Raw genomic sequence first — 16,425 nt, forward strand, 5'->3', positions numbered from 1 at the left:
CGAGTAAGCTCTAGAGAACGTTCTGCTCAACTTACAAGGCGCAAATTTTTAATCAATGGAGGAGAGACATGCGAGGGAGGAAGCGGGGAGTAGTGGTCACTGCACCGATGAGTACCGAGGACATAAAGTGAGGTCCGCGAGTGGAACCGTCGCTTGCGATCTGTAATAGCGTAACAGCCCGATTTCGGCCTTCGTCTCACGTTCGCTGCAGCCGGGGCGCCCCCCTGCGCCAGCTAAGATGCGGCCCACACGGTATCTGTGTAGTTTGACCAAAATGCTGGACTTCTACTCGCAGTTCAACCCTTCGCCGCTGTCCATCAAGCAGTTCATGGATTTCGGTGAGTTTGGCAGTGTGTTGAACGCAACCCCGCGCTCTGCCGTGCCGCGGCAGTGCAGTGCCGGACCAGACGCGCCTGTCTCTCGGACCCCTCTCCTGCCATAACCTTTACGTGGTCTGCTTCTGCCTGCTGTTGTTTACGTTGTTTACGCTGTCCGCTGGGTGACCTACCACCGCGCTGCACCCCCGACTGCCAAAGTGGCTGCCTGCCCTTCCTTCCCTCTTGCGGCCGCCGCGGTTGTCACCGGGCTTGCGGCTCCGGTGCAGTTGCAGCGCCCCCGTTTCGGCGCCCCTTGCAGTGGGTGCACAGTGGTGCACAGCTGTTGAAGGGCATTGCCCCCCTCTCTCGCCGGGTAAAGTTTCATGTTGCTCCCTTTCTCTGTGGACGCTGCTGGCCGTCGCCTGGCTTGTGCCTAACGGTGTGGGCGCACTCTGTGCCCGGCTGCCCCATCCCTGTGAGGAAAGTCACCCCTAGTTGCATCAGCTCGGCCGTGCAAAAATGACGTGACAACCGCCTCGCGTCGCCCCCCTCGGCCCCCTCGGCCCCTGGCGACGTGTCCGCCTATCCTGGGTACCTCCCGGTCTGTCCCCGGGGCTGGGTTGGGGTTGGGGTGGTCGGGGAGAACCTCGATGGGGTACCCTGGGCTGCGGCGCTTGGGTTACTACTTTCTCACTGGGTACGGTACGACTGCGGGTTCCAACGGCACCAACGGCGCTCAAGCCTGGCCCCAGCCCGGCCCCAGGGGTTGGGGCGCGAAAGGGGAGGAAGCCGCCACTGGCCGGGGACGCCGGCGACGGGGTCGTCTTGGCACAGGTCGTGCACCCCGTCGCGGAGGTGCGCTGGCGAGGGTTTGGCCACAAGATGGAGGCAGTCTCTCTCCGTCTCGCGGCTAGTCAAAGCGCGGGCCATGCCAGCCATCCCCTGGCCGCCCTGGTCCACCCTGGTCCAGCCGGTAGCTTTCCGCTCGCCAACGCTCTTTCTCTCTCCCTCCAGTCTCCAGCGTCTCCAGCGAGGGAAGTCTGTCTGTCTTTCTCCTCGTCTGTCCGACAGTCACCTGCGTATTATCTACCTGTCTCGTGCTCCAAGGTACCTGAATCTCAACAATCCCCCCTTTTTTCTTCGTCCCACCCAAGCTTGGCACGGAAACTTTTAGTCTTTGGGTCATTGGGTCCTTGGTCCTGTTTCGGCGAGAGCGTTGCCCTGCCCTCTACGACGGAGCTGCTTCTGCGAGGATCCTCCGGCACGGCGTCGATGATGGCTGGAGTCTCTCACACACACACAATGTTTTTGTTGTTGTTGCAGCTTATTTTTTGCAGTGTCGGCGCACGCTCGCTCGGCCGCAGGTTTGCACGCGATGCGTGTCGCCCTGGACGCGGTGGGCCGCAGACCGCGGCGGGCTTGGTCTTTGTCCCCAGCGGGCTGTCGGTCCGTCTCTCTCGCACCCGTGCGGGACGCTCCATGGGTGCGAGAGAGAGAGAGAGAGAGAGAGAGAGAGAGGGTCACGACAGCTGGGGTCACGAGGCGGCCGCAAAAGCCAATCGCAGATTAATTCTTAATCCACCCGCCGGGCTGTGTGCACCACAGAGTTAGTTTGGGGCCGCTGGCTTTTTTGGGGGGGAGCTAGGGGGCATTATTCATAATTTGCATTCGATAAAAGGGGTGGCACACAAGGTGGCACATCAAAAAGATTCGGATTTTTTAAAAAAGTAAACTTTACTTTGACTGAGAGACCATTGTGTAAATTTTTCGAAATGTTTTAGAGCCGAAAGAACTGGCAGTAAGGACTCGTGGTCCGTGTCGACTTGGCGTCTTGGCAGTGTGCTTTGCGGCTTTGCGCGGCGCCACGTGCCGGGAAGGACCAAAGGACGAGTGTGCGACAATGTCGGGTTGCGCGAGCGAACCGACGGCCACTCGAACAGCCGATAGGGCCGGTAATTCCGAGTGCGACCGAGTGCTTCGGCGCGTGGAAGGATTTGGCACCGGGTCGCTAATCCGCGATTCGCGGCTCTTACGCCTCGCCATCCCAGTTGTTGTTGTGGTGTGGTGGCAGGGAAGGGATCTCGGAAACTGGATCCACGCCGCGGCGAAGTGTGCGCGGAAGTCGATGCTCCTTTGTTTTTTTTTTCTTTCTTCCTTCCGCGCAGAAGGACTTGGAAACACAGCCAGGGTGTAGAAAAACATCGATATGAAACACCTGTTTGCATGCCAAAAACAAAGAAAATAAATTTCTTAAAAACACTTCTAAAAATGCTTGAAAAAAAAACAGTGATTTTTTTTAACTTGGTAGATAATACTTGGTTACTGTAGTATTCTCCTTGTCGTGTTGTCTCTGTCTTTCTCGTCAATGAGCCAGACGCGACGTCCTCGTCTCGCGGGGCAACGTTCAATGCACGTCTGGGGGACGTCTGGTTTAGCATTGCACCGAGCCCTGGGCTGCCCTGGGCAGGCCCTTGTGCCCTTTGAGCGTCGAGTCCGCGTAAAGGGACACACACACACCAAAAAAGAAAACAACGCATAAGAAACAGGCACTGTTCAAAATAAACGCGGGAAAATCGCGACAAGTATGCACTATGTGTCGTGTCTTGAGTCTCTTTCGCACCTTTTTTGCTTACCTTCTAGTGGACAAGATCTGCCCTTTCTAAGATTGACGAGAAAGGCTGCTTAGTGTAATAGGGTTTAGAAAACAGAGCGAATAGTAAAATCGGCGAAACTCTGTCCCGGGAAAGCTGCCGTCAAGGCGAGTGGCAGATCGTCTTCGATGTCATGGCATTGTCGGTTGGAGATGCACTCTGCCGCCTCTGGAGCAGACCAGCACACTACTAGTGTTGCTCGGACGGTGGGGCCTCAAGGCAACAGGGGCGTGGGGCGTCGCCACGCTCGAGGAAGCAGGGAATGCCAGGGGCGCCTGACGCCAGGGGCGTTAGAGGATCGATAGTGTTTATGCACGCCAAGAATCACCTCAAGTTCGCATAGCCCACTCAAGTGCGGTGTGGTCTTCGGATTTTCTGGCAAGTCATACCCTCTGCCCTGAGTTGTGTGTTACGAATTGCCTCCAACGAACTTGGCTCTGGACCACTCTCTCTTAGGGTAACCTGTGGCAGCACAGTATGAACCAGCGAAACCTTGCTCTAAATTTCGAGAGATGCCTGTCTTTTTTCTTGTTTTTATTCCGTTGACCGGTCGGCTGTGGGCCCCCTGGCGACGTGCCCGCGTGGAGCTCGAAGGACCCGAAGGAACCGAAGGTAAGGGCGAACGGCGGGTCCACGCGGTCCCAGCCAGAGGCGGCCAGAGGTCCCAGCCTGCGGCTATTGCCCTTACCCTCGCGGAAAAGTGGCTGTCGTTTGCTCTTCTTTTATCTAAATGTCGTCCGGGCTCGTCTATAGGTCAGCCGTGAAGTGAAGAGGTCGCGCGGGAACATCGTCTTGCATTTCCCCCAACAATCATTGTGTTTGCATGCCAGCCTACGATACCCGTTCCCACATCAACACCCAGCGCTTATGAAACTGTTTGACTACGCTGTCTTCGTCAAACTGGAATTTTGTGTTTTCCTCATGGCGCGCGCGCCATTTGAACGGGCTGCCAATTTTCTTCTTCTTTTCTTCTCCTTTCCGCTCGGTTTGCACACCGTCTCTAATCGGCGTCTCGCCCCGAGGCATCGAGTCCGAATTCTAACAAGCCGTGTCATTGCAGACAATCTGTGCGGACGGACGGTGGTGTCACCTTGGGCCCACGTCGTCTGCATTGCCGGCACTGCCTGCATGGCATGCACCCAGCCCGTCCAGCGCCCGCCCGCCCGAAAGAATGTGTTTATGGAGGATATTTACTACTAATTGCTTGTCACTGCGTTCAGCTGGATTCGGCTATCGGGCGACCGCATCGCTTTCCGTTTCAATCGCCCCCCTGCTGGCCGAATTGAAATTAGTGGCATCATTTCACCCAGAAAAAATAAATAAATTAAAAAAGCAGAAAAATAAATTTTGATGTTTCAACTGTTGTTGGTTAGGAATGCGATGTTGACGGCGAAGGGCGGTGCCTCTTCGATCCCTTTGTTTTGGCCAGAGTCGTCGCTGAGCACGCCTAGGCACGCCCCGCCCCGCCGTGCTCATTTGCATATTACGTGTTGCACATTACGTGGCCGCGTTCGGCGCGCCCTGCTGTTGCGACTAATTGTTTTCGCCAAGTTTGGGCCTTTTTGCTGCGGTTTCCGGCCTCGCGGAAGAACGATGCATCCCAGCGGGGAGCTCGAGGTCGCGCATGGCAATCCACGCGCCAATTTTTAGCGTCTCTCCGAAACTGTTTCGTTTCCGCGTGCTGCGATTTTAGACGTGGCGGACCGAGGAGCGTTTTTCCGGCCCACTTGAACTGTTTGTCCTGCTGTTTAGTACTCGATACTCGCTCACGTCATCGCGATGACGACCGAACGGCTCAACAGTGGTGACTCGCACTTTGGTTTACAGTGATGCGGTGTCAAGTACTCCCACTCGTGACAAGCATTGTGCTGTTTTGAGTGTGACCCTTCCAATAGATTGCTCTCCGAACGAGCAATCCATTACGTTCGGTTCGAGTCCTGCTTAGCGGCTCAGGAGCTGAAAACGCGTCTGTCTAGAGTTTGGGCCGCCTCCACCGGTCTTCTGGACCACTGTGTGAGGTCGTCGCTCGTCGCCAAGGACGTCTCGCGCTGCTTCCGCGTCCTTGGCTTTGACCACGCGACAAGGCGCTGCTGGGCGCTGCCCTGCGCCGCCTCGCGGGCCTCGGGAAAGGGGGGGGGGCATAATTGGTGGGCAGTTCCTCAGGCCCGACTCGGCGGCGGGGAAGGCCAGGAAATAAAGACGCTCGATGTATCGCGGCATCGCGGCCACTCGGGAAGAATGGCAACCCTATCGCACCGTGTGGCTCCGGCAGCCTAGGGTGGCCACCTTCACCCCGGGGCGCGGCGAGGTAGGGCGATGTAGCCGGCTGGTCCTGGTCCTGGGGGCGGCGCGCCGCGATCTGGTTTCAGCCGGACGGACTTCCCTCTCTCTCCCTCCTTCTTCCCTCCCTGTTCGCACCTCAAGGGACGGCACCGCGTCCTTTGGTGTTTACGCTGGTGACTTTTTCGCGAGTCGTGCTGAGGTTCGCCACGCGCGGAGACGAGTAGACTATCGGGCGTGGCGGGGCGTGGCGGGGCGGGGCGTGGCGGGGCGGGCGGGGCGTGGCGGGGCGTGGCGGGGCGTGGCGGGGCGTTCCGTCACCTTGGCGGACGATAGGCTGACCCACATAGGTGGCTACATCAAGAACAATGCTAATCCGTTCCGGATGGGGATCCAGACTGCAAGTGTCGCGGAGCTGATTGGGTGGCAACCCTATTAGGGGCGCGTCAGCCTGGCAGAGCCTGGCAGAGCCACGCCCTGGAGGCCTCCGTCTACGTCGCGACGTCGTCCCTTAGGTGAAAATGAAAGGCCCTACCGTCGCTCTGTCTCTCTCGCACTCGTGGCGCGTCCCGTATAGGTGCGAGAAAACGACTGACTGCCCTTCCCCTCGCGCTGTCGTCGCGAGCGGCGCTAATGCTAGCCATGCCGCCTGCCTGGCGGTCTGGCTGCCTGCTCGGGCGGGGGGGCTAGCGCGCTAGAGGGCCGCGGGGGCGTGGTGCCCGCCGCCCAGACGGGGCTGGCGGCCAGGCTGGCGGCCAGGACGGCCTGAATGTGACGCGGCCGATGACGCGCTGCACTTCCTGCCAATTCCGCTGTTGACTCCTTGGTGGCGACGCATGGCGGCGCACGCGTTGCCGTTGGGCAAGCCAGGGCAAGCCGGCAGCCTCCATAAAGCCTTGATAAAGACATGTTTTGCCGCGCCGAGCCGCGGGAACTACATACAGTGCAATGACTCATGTCGGCTCATTTGGCTTAACGGGCGCTGCGAACAGTGTGCACAGTTCACTGTTGTCACCCCGCTTTTAATTTCATCTTAATGTGAGAGCGAAATTTGGAGACTCTTGCCATTCTAGTGGCGCAGCCACGCAAAAAGGGGTGTCTTGGGCACAAGCGACCCACTGTGGGCCGGTGGAGGCAGAAAAGTTCTGGACGCGTTTTGAGCTTCAGAGTCGCTAAATGGGACTCGAACCGAACGTGTGACCCCACCAATGGAGTCCTCGTTCGGAGAGCAATCCATTGGTGGGGTCACACGTTCGGTTCGAGTGCCATTTAGCGACTCGGGGGCTCAAAACGCGTCTAGAATTTCGGCCGCCTCCACCGGTCTTCTGGCCCACTGTGCGGCCCCTCCCCACGCCACTGCCAGCCACTGCCCTACGCCACGGCCTGTGACGGGGACGGCGGGACGCCCCTTGGCGACACTTGGTGTGACGTCCGTGCGCAAGCGGCGCAAGCCTGCCTCGAGCCGCCGGCCGATGCATTTGACTTTCAAGCAGGCCGGCGGGACGAGCCCCCTGGCTGCCACTGGCTGTGGCACTGTACTTGTTGTTACGCAATCGGTCATCTCCTGGCTTGCTCCGCTGCTGGAGGCGACTGGGGCGACTGGGTGGGCACGTGGTGCATTGGGACGCCTGGGGCTTTTCCTGCTTTCTGCGGTCCGCGCGAAGAAGCAACGGTTGCCCCTGTTTTGGGTTTGGACAGGTCTTGTTTCACGGGTTCTGGTGGATATCCGTCCGGTTTTCGAGATATCGAGGGTTTGCGCGCGAGGTTGGCTGCAGGGACGGTCTAGCTTATCCATCCCGTCCAGTGCCCCACGGCCTCGTGCGCTGCTGCTGGCGCTGCTGGCTGCTGCTCCACGGAGGCAGACCGGATGGAACCGGTTCTCCCCACCCACTCTCTCTCTCTCTCCCCCATTATCCGGTTCCGCCGCTCGGTCGATGCGCGCCGCCGCGTTTACCCGATTCCGCGAAGTCACTTCCACGTCAATAACAACACGACGCTCTCGTCACGAACGTCATCAAAACAACACCACCTGCCAAAAGTCGACAGTCGACGAACTTTCTCTCCGGCCCCACAGTGGGCCAGAAGACCGGTGGACGCGGTCAATATTCTAGACGCGTTTTGAGATTAGGATCCTGGAGCTCGAAGCGAACGTGTGACCCCACCAATGGATGGCTCTCTGAACCATCCGTTGGTGGGCCACACGCTCGGTTCGAGTCCTGCTTGCTTAGCGACGCTGGAGCTCAAAACGCGTCTAGAGTTTCGGTCGCCTCCACCGTTCTTCTTGGAATGAAGTGTGATTACACCCTCGCACGCGAAGGGAATCGATCCCGAGCCCGCCGTGCTATGTGATCGACCAATGTGGTGTTGTTTGGCACTCTCGCTAAACATTTAGCTTGGCGCGCGCTTCTTTTCTAGCCTCGACTCTTCAATGTTTGCACTCGAAACTCGAAATGGAATCGACGCTACGGGCGTCGAGGAGCGGGTCAGGGTTCGCTCTGCGACGAGACGACGCTAAATGGACGTCGTTTTCGCCTCTTTTTTTCTTCCCCTCCTACTTATTTCTGTGCTCGCATGCCGGCGAGGCCAACGTGTTGCCGGCAGCCTGGCCTGGCCGCCCGGCGGGGACAACGGCCTGGCTTTTCAGACTCTTGGCTTGCGGCGCGGCGGGGGCGAGGCGTGGCGTGGCGGGGCGTGGGAGGTGTGGCTCCCGCCGCTGCAAGGCGAAGCGGCCTGATAAGAACGGCCGGCGCCTTAAAAACAGCTGTTGCTCAAAAGGCCCCTTCGTGTGTGTGCGTTGTTTGTCTGTGTGGGTGCGGATTGAACGTTGTACTCCGCAATCGCGTCCTGAGGACCCGAACACCTTCTAGGCCTTTCCCTCTTCCTTGTTATCAATCCGCTGGTGTACTGTGCACGCTTACAACCTTGCCAAGTATTTTGAGTCTATGTAAGGTACAAACCACTTACTGTTTGTTATAAACAAACGAAAGAATTAGTTCGTAAATTTCTAAGGTTTTTCTTTGTAATACTTCTTCAAAATAGTTTGTTTTTGATTAAGGGCTTGGTAGGTTTTGAGAGTGTCTGAGGCGGACTATGGTGTTACGGGGGGCGTGCTGTTATTCGTGGTGGTTAGGCCGGCCCGTCGGACACACTGTGGTCAGTGGAGAGGAAAACAAACGTTGTCGTTGACGCGTTGACGCGGTGGCGTAGGCCGCGACCCGTCTGCCCCATTTACCCCAGGCTGTCCCAGACGTCGCGCCGGCCGGGCGGGGCAGATAGCGGACGGCCTTCTGAAGCCGCCATGCTCCGCCATGCTCCGCCATGCGGACCCAACCGGGTCATAGACGCAGCGTAGTACTACTAACCGTCTCTCTCGCTCACGCCAGCAGTGCTTCTTCGTTCAGCTCTCGCACACATACGCGTGCTTGCTCGCACAGAGTTTCGAGTGCCCTGGCACCCGTCGACACAGTAGGGTATCTCTGGGGCTATCTCGTTGCAATTTGAACCGGCAGCGCGCAACTCGCCCTTGGCACCAATGCGTACTGCAATGTGGGTTTTTGAGGCGGCCAAATTGCTCAACGCGTTTTGAGTTCCAGAGTCGCTAAATGGGACTCGAACGGAACGTGTGACCCCACCAATGGCTTGCTCTCTGAACGGGGAATCCATTGGTGTGGTGGGGTCACACGTTTGGTTCGAGCCACCGGATCGCTTGGTCCATTTGCTCCGTTTTTCCACCTCTGTCCGTACACTTACAGTACAGTAGGCGGGCTAGATAGCGGGAACGTTGGAGTTCCTGTGCCGCGGACTTGGCAGACCGCGGGCCGCCACGGGTTGTGGACTTGTGTACCAACACGACGTCCAGCGGGAGGCTCGACCCAGCCTCGACCCAGTCTCGACCCCGGCCGTCGCTACCCCACGCCTCTTGAAGTCAGTTTGCGCGGAGTAGCGACGTCTCCCTGCTGGCTGGTGCCATTTGACGATTAAGTGTCTTTGGCTTAATGAAGTGTTCTCTGAAGTCGCAGTGCTTTTGCGCACACAAGAACTCTGAGTACACAGTGCACGTGCAGCTCTTGCCTGCACGATATTTTCTCACCTCCTGCCCTCGTTTCCGTGCGAGAGCCTCAACATCAATCCGGTGTCTGACCGACTCCCGGTACAGTACTCACTGGAACCATTAGTTAGTCATGGCGGAGAGACGGGTGTTGCTTTCTGGGGCTCACTTGGGTCGCATCCAAGCGTCGCCGCCGTTCTTCGGGTTTTGCGTCGGGTGCGTGCCTGCGGGGGCGTCGCCCTGGCGTCGGCCTGACGTCGGCCTAGTGTGTTGCTGTCTCTGTCGCTCAAGTCGGAAGTGCCCGAGAGAGCTGGACTCGTTGATCGCGAAGCTCCGAGCGAGGATCATGGTGACCTTGAGGAGCTCAATTGCCTGCCGCCTCGCCGCCAGCCGCCAGCACACTGTCCCGATTCCCTGCCTCACTACACCTGCAATCAAAAATTAAAAACAAAACAATAAAAACATTTTTATTCGGAAAAATGTTTAGTTACTGTACCCAAGGTACGCACAGCTCACAGCTCGCGCACGACTGACGACGAATTTCCACCTACCCTCTTTATCTCCTTAAAAAAATTTAACCGAAAAATCGTTGTTTGCTGTTGTTTTTGTCGTTGCTGACTGTTGTTTTTGTTGGCGCAGGCTACCAGGCGTGCGAGCGCAAGTCGTACACGTTCCTGCGCAAGGAGCTGCCCGTGAGGCTGGCCAACATCATGAAGGAGATCGCCCTGCTGCCCGAGAACCTGACCAGGATGCCGTCCGTCGTGCTGGTGACGGACTGGTACGCGCGCTCCTTCGACGACATCATCGCCTTCGAGAAGTCGGACGTCAGCGCCGGCACACTGGACAGGTGGGCAGCCATTTGTCTCTTTGTTGTTTCATTTGGCGAGTACGCTGTAAAGATAGACTGTGAAAAGGGCGGGCATGACTTTGCCTTACGCAGTTGTGAACCGCTCATGTCCATGTCGACTACATGTATTTTTAATTTTCATGGTTTTGCTAAATTTTTTATTTGAGATTTTTAAACATTTTTGCAAATAAAATGACGCAAAATGTACGAGGGGTTTCCTGGTTTGCCGGCCGGCCGGCGAGTCGGTGCCTAAACACATGTCGCCGCCGGCTTGGCACGGTGTTCAGGCCCGACGGACGGACAGGCGGACGGACAGACAGACAGGCGGACTGCTCGCGGCCCCAGCTGTGTGCCCTGCCCGGCCCTGCCCGGCCCTGCCTTGCCGTGGGTCGGCGAAGGAGGAAGGGGAGGGAAGGGACTGTTGGCAAGGTCCTGGCTCAAAGAATGTCACCGGGCGAGGGGAGGGGGTAGGAGGTCGAGGGTGCAGGGGACCGAGCGAAGGGGAAGAGAGAAAGAGAGAGGGATGCGTCACTTGAATGCTTCATCCTTCCTCTCCACTTGAGGGTTCTGCCACCGCTGAAGGACTGCCCCTCCTCCAACCCACGTGACATTCTGCATCCCGAATTTCCAAGATGTTCATTTATTGGTGTATCTCGCCGAGGAAAGCAGAAGGAGCAGGGCGAGGGGATGTCCCGCAGAGTAATGGTGGATTACACTCTGTTTTTTTGTTGTTTTTTTTTTCAACTTTTATCGCGCGCTCCAGCGCCCGGCGCCCTTTCCGCCCCGGCGGGTGCTGGCTGTGCTGGCTGTGCTGCCCTGCTGGCTGACGGGTTCGTGATGCCCGCCCGACGCTGGGCGTGATAGTCTGCGGCCTTGGGAGCGCGCGGGGATGGCGCGGCTTGGAAGTCCTGGACAAGGTCCTGGAAGTGGGAAGCGGGCGATAATGGCATTCCGGGCTGTCGGGAGCGGAGGGCGTCCCGGGGGGCGTCCCGGTCCCGGCATGCAGCCCACAGTGGGCCGGAAGACCGGTGGAGGCGGCCGAAACCCTCGACGCGTTTTGAGCTCCAGAGGCGCTAAGTTGGACTCGAACCAAACGTGTGACCCCACCAATAGATTCCTCGCTCGGAGAGCAATCCATTGGTGGGGTCACACGTCGTTCGGTTCGAGTCCAATTTAGCGCCTCTGGAGCTCAAAACGCGTCTAGAGTTTTGTCCGCCTCCACCGGTCTTCTGGCCCACTGTGACGTCCTGCTGGCGGCCCGGCGGCCTGGCGGTGACGGGCTGACAACAGGACGGTGAGGTCGTGTCGGGTGTTGTCGTCCTCGTCCCTTCTTATCGACTCGTCCTCCTCCACCCTTTCCTCCCGACCGATTCGTCGCTCTGTCTCTGTCGCACTCGCGGGGCTCTCCACCGCCGCCCCTTTTGCTGCCCTTCTCCGCTTGCCCTTGGCGCCCTTGGCGGTCGGCGTCCTTGGAGTTCCTGCTCCCTGTTTGCCGGCGGTGTGGCTGGGCGGGGCGGGGCTGGCTGGGCGGGGCCGGGCCGGGCGGCCGGGCGCCGTGCTGGCTAGGCCACGCTGCGGCGCGCGGCGCGCCGGTGCGTGGGGGTTGCCCGTTGCCCGCCTCGCAGGCGCTATGCGCGCAGGGAGGCGCCTCGCTGGAGGTTGGAGGTCCTTTGGGGGTCGTTGGCGTGGAGCAGCTCTCTCGGATTGACGGGCACTTCTGGCGCCTCTGGTTTGGCTGTCTCTCTCTCTCTCGCCCACCCCATGAGTGCGACAGAGACGGAGCCGGCTGGGCTCGTGATTGGCCCGACCCTGAATTTACGCCGAGGGCTGGAAGGGTGCAAGCGGCACCAGCAGGCCGATGCCGAGCGCGTCGCCCTGTCTCTCTCGCACCCATACGAGACGCCGCGCGAGTGCGAGAGAGACAGAGCGACGTCTGCTGGGGCGGTACGGCGGTACCTGCGAGGCTGGCGGCCTGGCGGGGGGTGGGTGGTTTGACGTCAGCGCTCGAGGGCTGCTGCCCAGCGATGCAGCACCGTCTCTCTCGCACCCCTACAGCCCCTACAGCACGCGCCGCGAGTGCGAGAGAGACGGAGCGACATCCTTCCGATTGACTATGCTGGCATTGAAGCTGGCCGCGGAAGGAAGGGGTGGGGCGCGAGGAGAAAATAAAAACAACAACAAAAACAAAGTGGCCCGAAAACAAGCAGAGCACGCACGGGCCACGCGTTGCCCAACATTTGTAATACTTTTCTCGAAGGCGATCGGGTTTATCACACAACGGATACCGCGACAGTTGCCGATGAAAAAGAAAAGACGAAAATCGGCGGCGACAACAAGCTCGCGTGACAGTGTGACAGTTTGCACGCTGTAAAGTCACCGTATCGAGATTCTTCCGGATGGATTGCACGAGGCCTGGGCCTTTTTAGTCTTTGAATAGTTGAGTAAGATTTTGCCGGAAAATGTCATATCTTTGCAACCAAAAAGATTATCACTGAGATGCATAGTCGGTTTTGACAGTGCCTCCGAGTAGCTCTGTAAGGCATTATCAGCGAGGCTTTTTCTATGTCAGTAGTAGACTGAGAGCACACTGCCGTCGCCGAAGTTGCACAACATAGTTGCCGTGCACTGTGCACCTTGCCCTGCCGTAAAATTCTCTAGTTTTTGGCGCGGCGGCGCGGCCCTGTCCAATGTTGCTGCGGTCGTGGCTCTCCTCTCCCGCCAACGGCAGCGCGGCAGCGGCGGGGGGATTTGATTTAATCTACAAAGGCGCGTGTGGGCGTGTGGGTGTGTACGTGTACAGTAGTTGGCCGCTAAAATAGGCTGGCGTGCACTAAGTCAGAGGTGCAGCCTGTTGGGATGGATCCCCCTCTCCACCCTGGGCCACCCCGGGCCACCCCATCACCATCACAATGCTCTCCTCTCCCACTGGGCTGTGATCGAGAGACGGCCAATTTAAATTTAATTATGCCGTAAATTTTCTGGTGTAGTTGCAGAGCGAATGAGTGAAAAAAGAACACAGGAATGGAGGAACACAATGGCCGTGTTGTGTTTTGGATGTGCATTTATTTATTTTGCGCTTGTTGCATGGCAGGTTCTGCGAGACGCTAGTGCGCGTTCGGAACCGGCACTCCGACGTGGTGCAGACCATGGCCCAGGGCGTGATGGAGCTCAAGGAGTCCCACTCCGTGGACCAGCAGACAGACAACAGCATCCAGTACTTCCTGGACCGCTTCTACATGTCGCGCATCTCCATCCGGATGCTCATCAACCAGCACAGTGAGTAAAACCTCTAGACGCCTTTTTGAGCTCTAGAGTCGCTAAATGGGACTCGAACCGAACGTGTGACCCCACCAATGGATTCTTCGTTCGGAGAGCAATCCATTGGTGGGGCACACGATCGGTTCCAGTCCCATTTAGCGACTCAAGAGCTCAAAACTCGTCCGAAATTTAGACCGCCTCCACCGGTCTTCTGGCCCACTGTGCATGGCTTGAACGCGTCTCTGCTCGCATCGCAGCCCTGCTGTTCGGCTCGGACGTGAAGGGCTCGGAGAACCCCACGGGCCACATCGGCTGCATCGACCCCCAGTGCGACCTGATCGGCGTCGTGAAGGACGCCTACGAGAACGCGCGCTTCATCTGCGACCAGTACTACCTCTCCTCGCCCGAGCTCCGCCTCAAGGAGATCAATGGTGAGTGGCACGATGTGGTGAGCCACCGGCCGAGGGTTCGAATCCGCATCCCCGCCAATTGATCTAAGTTTTGACTGATTTGTTTTTGCAGACGTGGAGCACGGCGCCCCGATCCGCATCGTGTACGTGCCGTCCCACCTGTACCACATGCTGTTCGAACTGTTCAAGAACGCGATGCGCGCCGTCATGGAGCACCACGGCGACTCCGAGGACGGCGTGCCCCCCGTCGAGGTGGTGGTCTGCCGCGGCAAGGAGGACATCTGCGTCAAGGTCTGTCCGTGTTTGGATTTCAAGACTGCCAGTTTTGGAAAAATTTGTGAAAAAAATAATTTTTGAGTCCATAGACATGGGTTGTCTCTGTATGTCTTGACGTGTTGTGTTGCCTGCAGATGTCTGACAGGGGCGGTGGCATCCCTCGCAGCTCCACCGACATGCTCTTCCACTACATGTACTCCACTGCCCCTCAGCCGTCCAAGTCTGACTCTCACACTGTACCCCTAGCTGGTGAGCCGCAGTCGTATTTGACTGCAAAGTGATTTGCTGGTGAGGAGAAAAAGAGTCACTTGATTTTCATGTAAATGGTTTTTATTTTATTTTCCAGGGTATGGATATGGACTGCCCATTTCACGGCTCTACGCCCGCTATTTCCATGGGGACCTTACACTCATGTCTTGTGATGGATTCGGAACTGACGCAATGATATACATGAAGGTAATTAGAATGAAAAATAAGAAAATTTTCATTTGTTTGAATTTTATTACCGCTTATATAATTATATTGTTTTTTTACAGGCATTGTCAAATGAAGCCAATGAGCTGTTACCAGTGTTCAACAAAGCATCGAGCAAGTTCTACCGCACCGCCATCCCAACAAATGATTGGAGTCATGGGTCATCACTTGGTGTCAGACATCTCACCACAAGGAATGCATACATGCGTGATAGGATGAGTTAACTGTGTCAAACTCTCTATCTGTCATACTTGTATCTTTAATATTGTGGGCACTGGCACCCGACAATCCCCCTTATGGCTGTATAAAGTTTAGGAGGTACTTATTTAGAGCTAATGGTAAACTGTAATTGACAAAGTGAGTTTAATTGAATGCATCATATCCATTTTTTAGACCTGCTTGCTGTTACAAAGATTTTATATTTTTCAGTATATTGTTCCGTTGGTCCAATGTCATTTAAACAAGCTGCATGAAATTTTTTATTCAAGTCCAGACATGCATTTCTTTTTGAACCTGATCAATTACTTTGTTTTTCTGTTAGTGATACTTCACTCGATATTGTACGTAGGAGCTAAATATGTGATTGTCGGGTTCGTGCGTTTCCTCTAAGTCTCTGTGATAAAACTGTTCAAATTCTATGTTGACATGTGTTATTTGAAGACAATTGTCTACTGTGTTAATGTATTGGAGGGGTTGTAGAAGGTAGGAGAAGGGAGTGAATTTTAATTATTGACATTGATGGATGCATATCTCAACTACCAGTAACTAGGCTTTCTTGTGCGTCTGATTCACACTGCCTGTCCTGTGATTCTGCTGGTCTGAAGTCGATCAATCAATCATCCAATCACTTCAGGCAAACTAAATGAATTCGCATCATCAGAATTTCATGGTAGTAGGTTGCTTTCAAGACTGTGCCAAATTGGAGGTTGGACATGTGTGGAAGATGGAAAGTAAGGTAATATATTTCGATATTATGTATGTATGGTACAGTATTTTTCTATATATACCCAGCACATTCTGAATCAACGCACACCTCTTCAAGACAAATAAATTTAGGACCCTTTGTGGTCAGGATACCCATGCCAGACTTAGTAATTCTATCAAATATTTTGGTTGAAAACAGCTTTTACTCTTAATTTTGGCTATCTACTTTCATTCACCGTACTCATTTTGCTTTTTTTAGCTTTTGCTTGTGTGATGTATTGAGACTAAGTTAATTTTACTTTTAAATGTGCTGTTTGCTCATTGTGTGTATTTGCACATTTAATTCATTTCCACTGTTGGTTTTCTAGTCTTTGTATACTATTATTATTTGGTCTTTGTGAAAGTTTCTTCAGTATAAATGTCTGAGGGACTTATTGAATTTCAGTGCTGGGCGGTGAAATTCATTTGAATGACATGTTAATCAAGCAGATAATAATGCTTCATTAGATTGGCCCGAATTGTGCCAGATGTATATGTGCCCGAGTTCTGTAGATCAGATATTTTTATAGAATCTAGCATTATTTATGATTATTATCATGTATTTATGTGCTATGGTCCAGTTATAATTCTCAGAAGGATTTTCAATTCTGTTACTCATTACTTGGTGCTCATTTTGTTTTCCTAAAATAAGGACAATACTAATTTTAGGTAAACAACAAAATGTCGATTCTTGTTTTATGGAAATGGTTTCTCAGCTCAGCGTTATGAATCTCATTATGTTGTCTCTGTATTATGACCCAAAGCTCTTCAAGGGACACTGACAAAATAAAAATAATGTGTTGTGCTGATTATTGTCCCTGTCATGACATGACTGTACAATAAATTATATTTTAGTAAGATGAAGGCTGGTTTTGTTTTCATTTCATAGGTGTTGAGGGCC

General features: G+C 55.4%; 1 protein-coding gene and 1 long non-coding RNA gene across 3 annotated transcripts; one reads left to right on the forward strand and one right to left on the reverse strand.

The window, feature by feature from the left end:
* Window positions 1-49: 49 nt before the first annotated feature.
* Window positions 50-16,388, forward strand: LOC117654333 (pyruvate dehydrogenase (acetyl-transferring) kinase, mitochondrial). Its single transcript, XM_034400912.1, has 8 exons — window positions 50-338; window positions 9,936-10,143; window positions 13,235-13,419; window positions 13,659-13,832; window positions 13,924-14,102; window positions 14,222-14,336; window positions 14,434-14,543; window positions 14,624-16,388. The coding sequence occupies exons 1-8, from the start codon at window positions 239-241 to the stop codon at window positions 14,783-14,785; spliced, it is 1,233 nt and encodes a 410-aa protein (XP_034256803.1). The 5' UTR covers window positions 50-238; the 3' UTR covers window positions 14,786-16,388.
* On the reverse strand, window positions 1,819-3,942 carry LOC117654339. 2 transcript variants are annotated; one of them, XR_004588312.1, is made up of 3 exons: window positions 2,951-3,942; window positions 2,633-2,795; window positions 1,819-2,532 (listed from the first exon to the last, which is right to left on the reverse strand). It is a non-coding gene; the product is annotated as an uncharacterized LOC117654339 (long non-coding RNA). The 2 variants fall into 2 exon arrangements; XR_004588311.1 differs by having other exon boundaries at window positions 2,938-3,942.
* Window positions 16,389-16,425: the final 37 nt, after the last annotated feature.

Source organism: Thrips palmi, unplaced genomic scaffold, assembly GCF_012932325.1.
Source record: "Thrips palmi isolate BJ-2018 unplaced genomic scaffold, TpBJ-2018v1 HiC_scaffold_10, whole genome shotgun sequence".
Classification (NCBI taxonomy): Eukaryota; Metazoa; Arthropoda; class Insecta; order Thysanoptera; family Thripidae; genus Thrips; species Thrips palmi.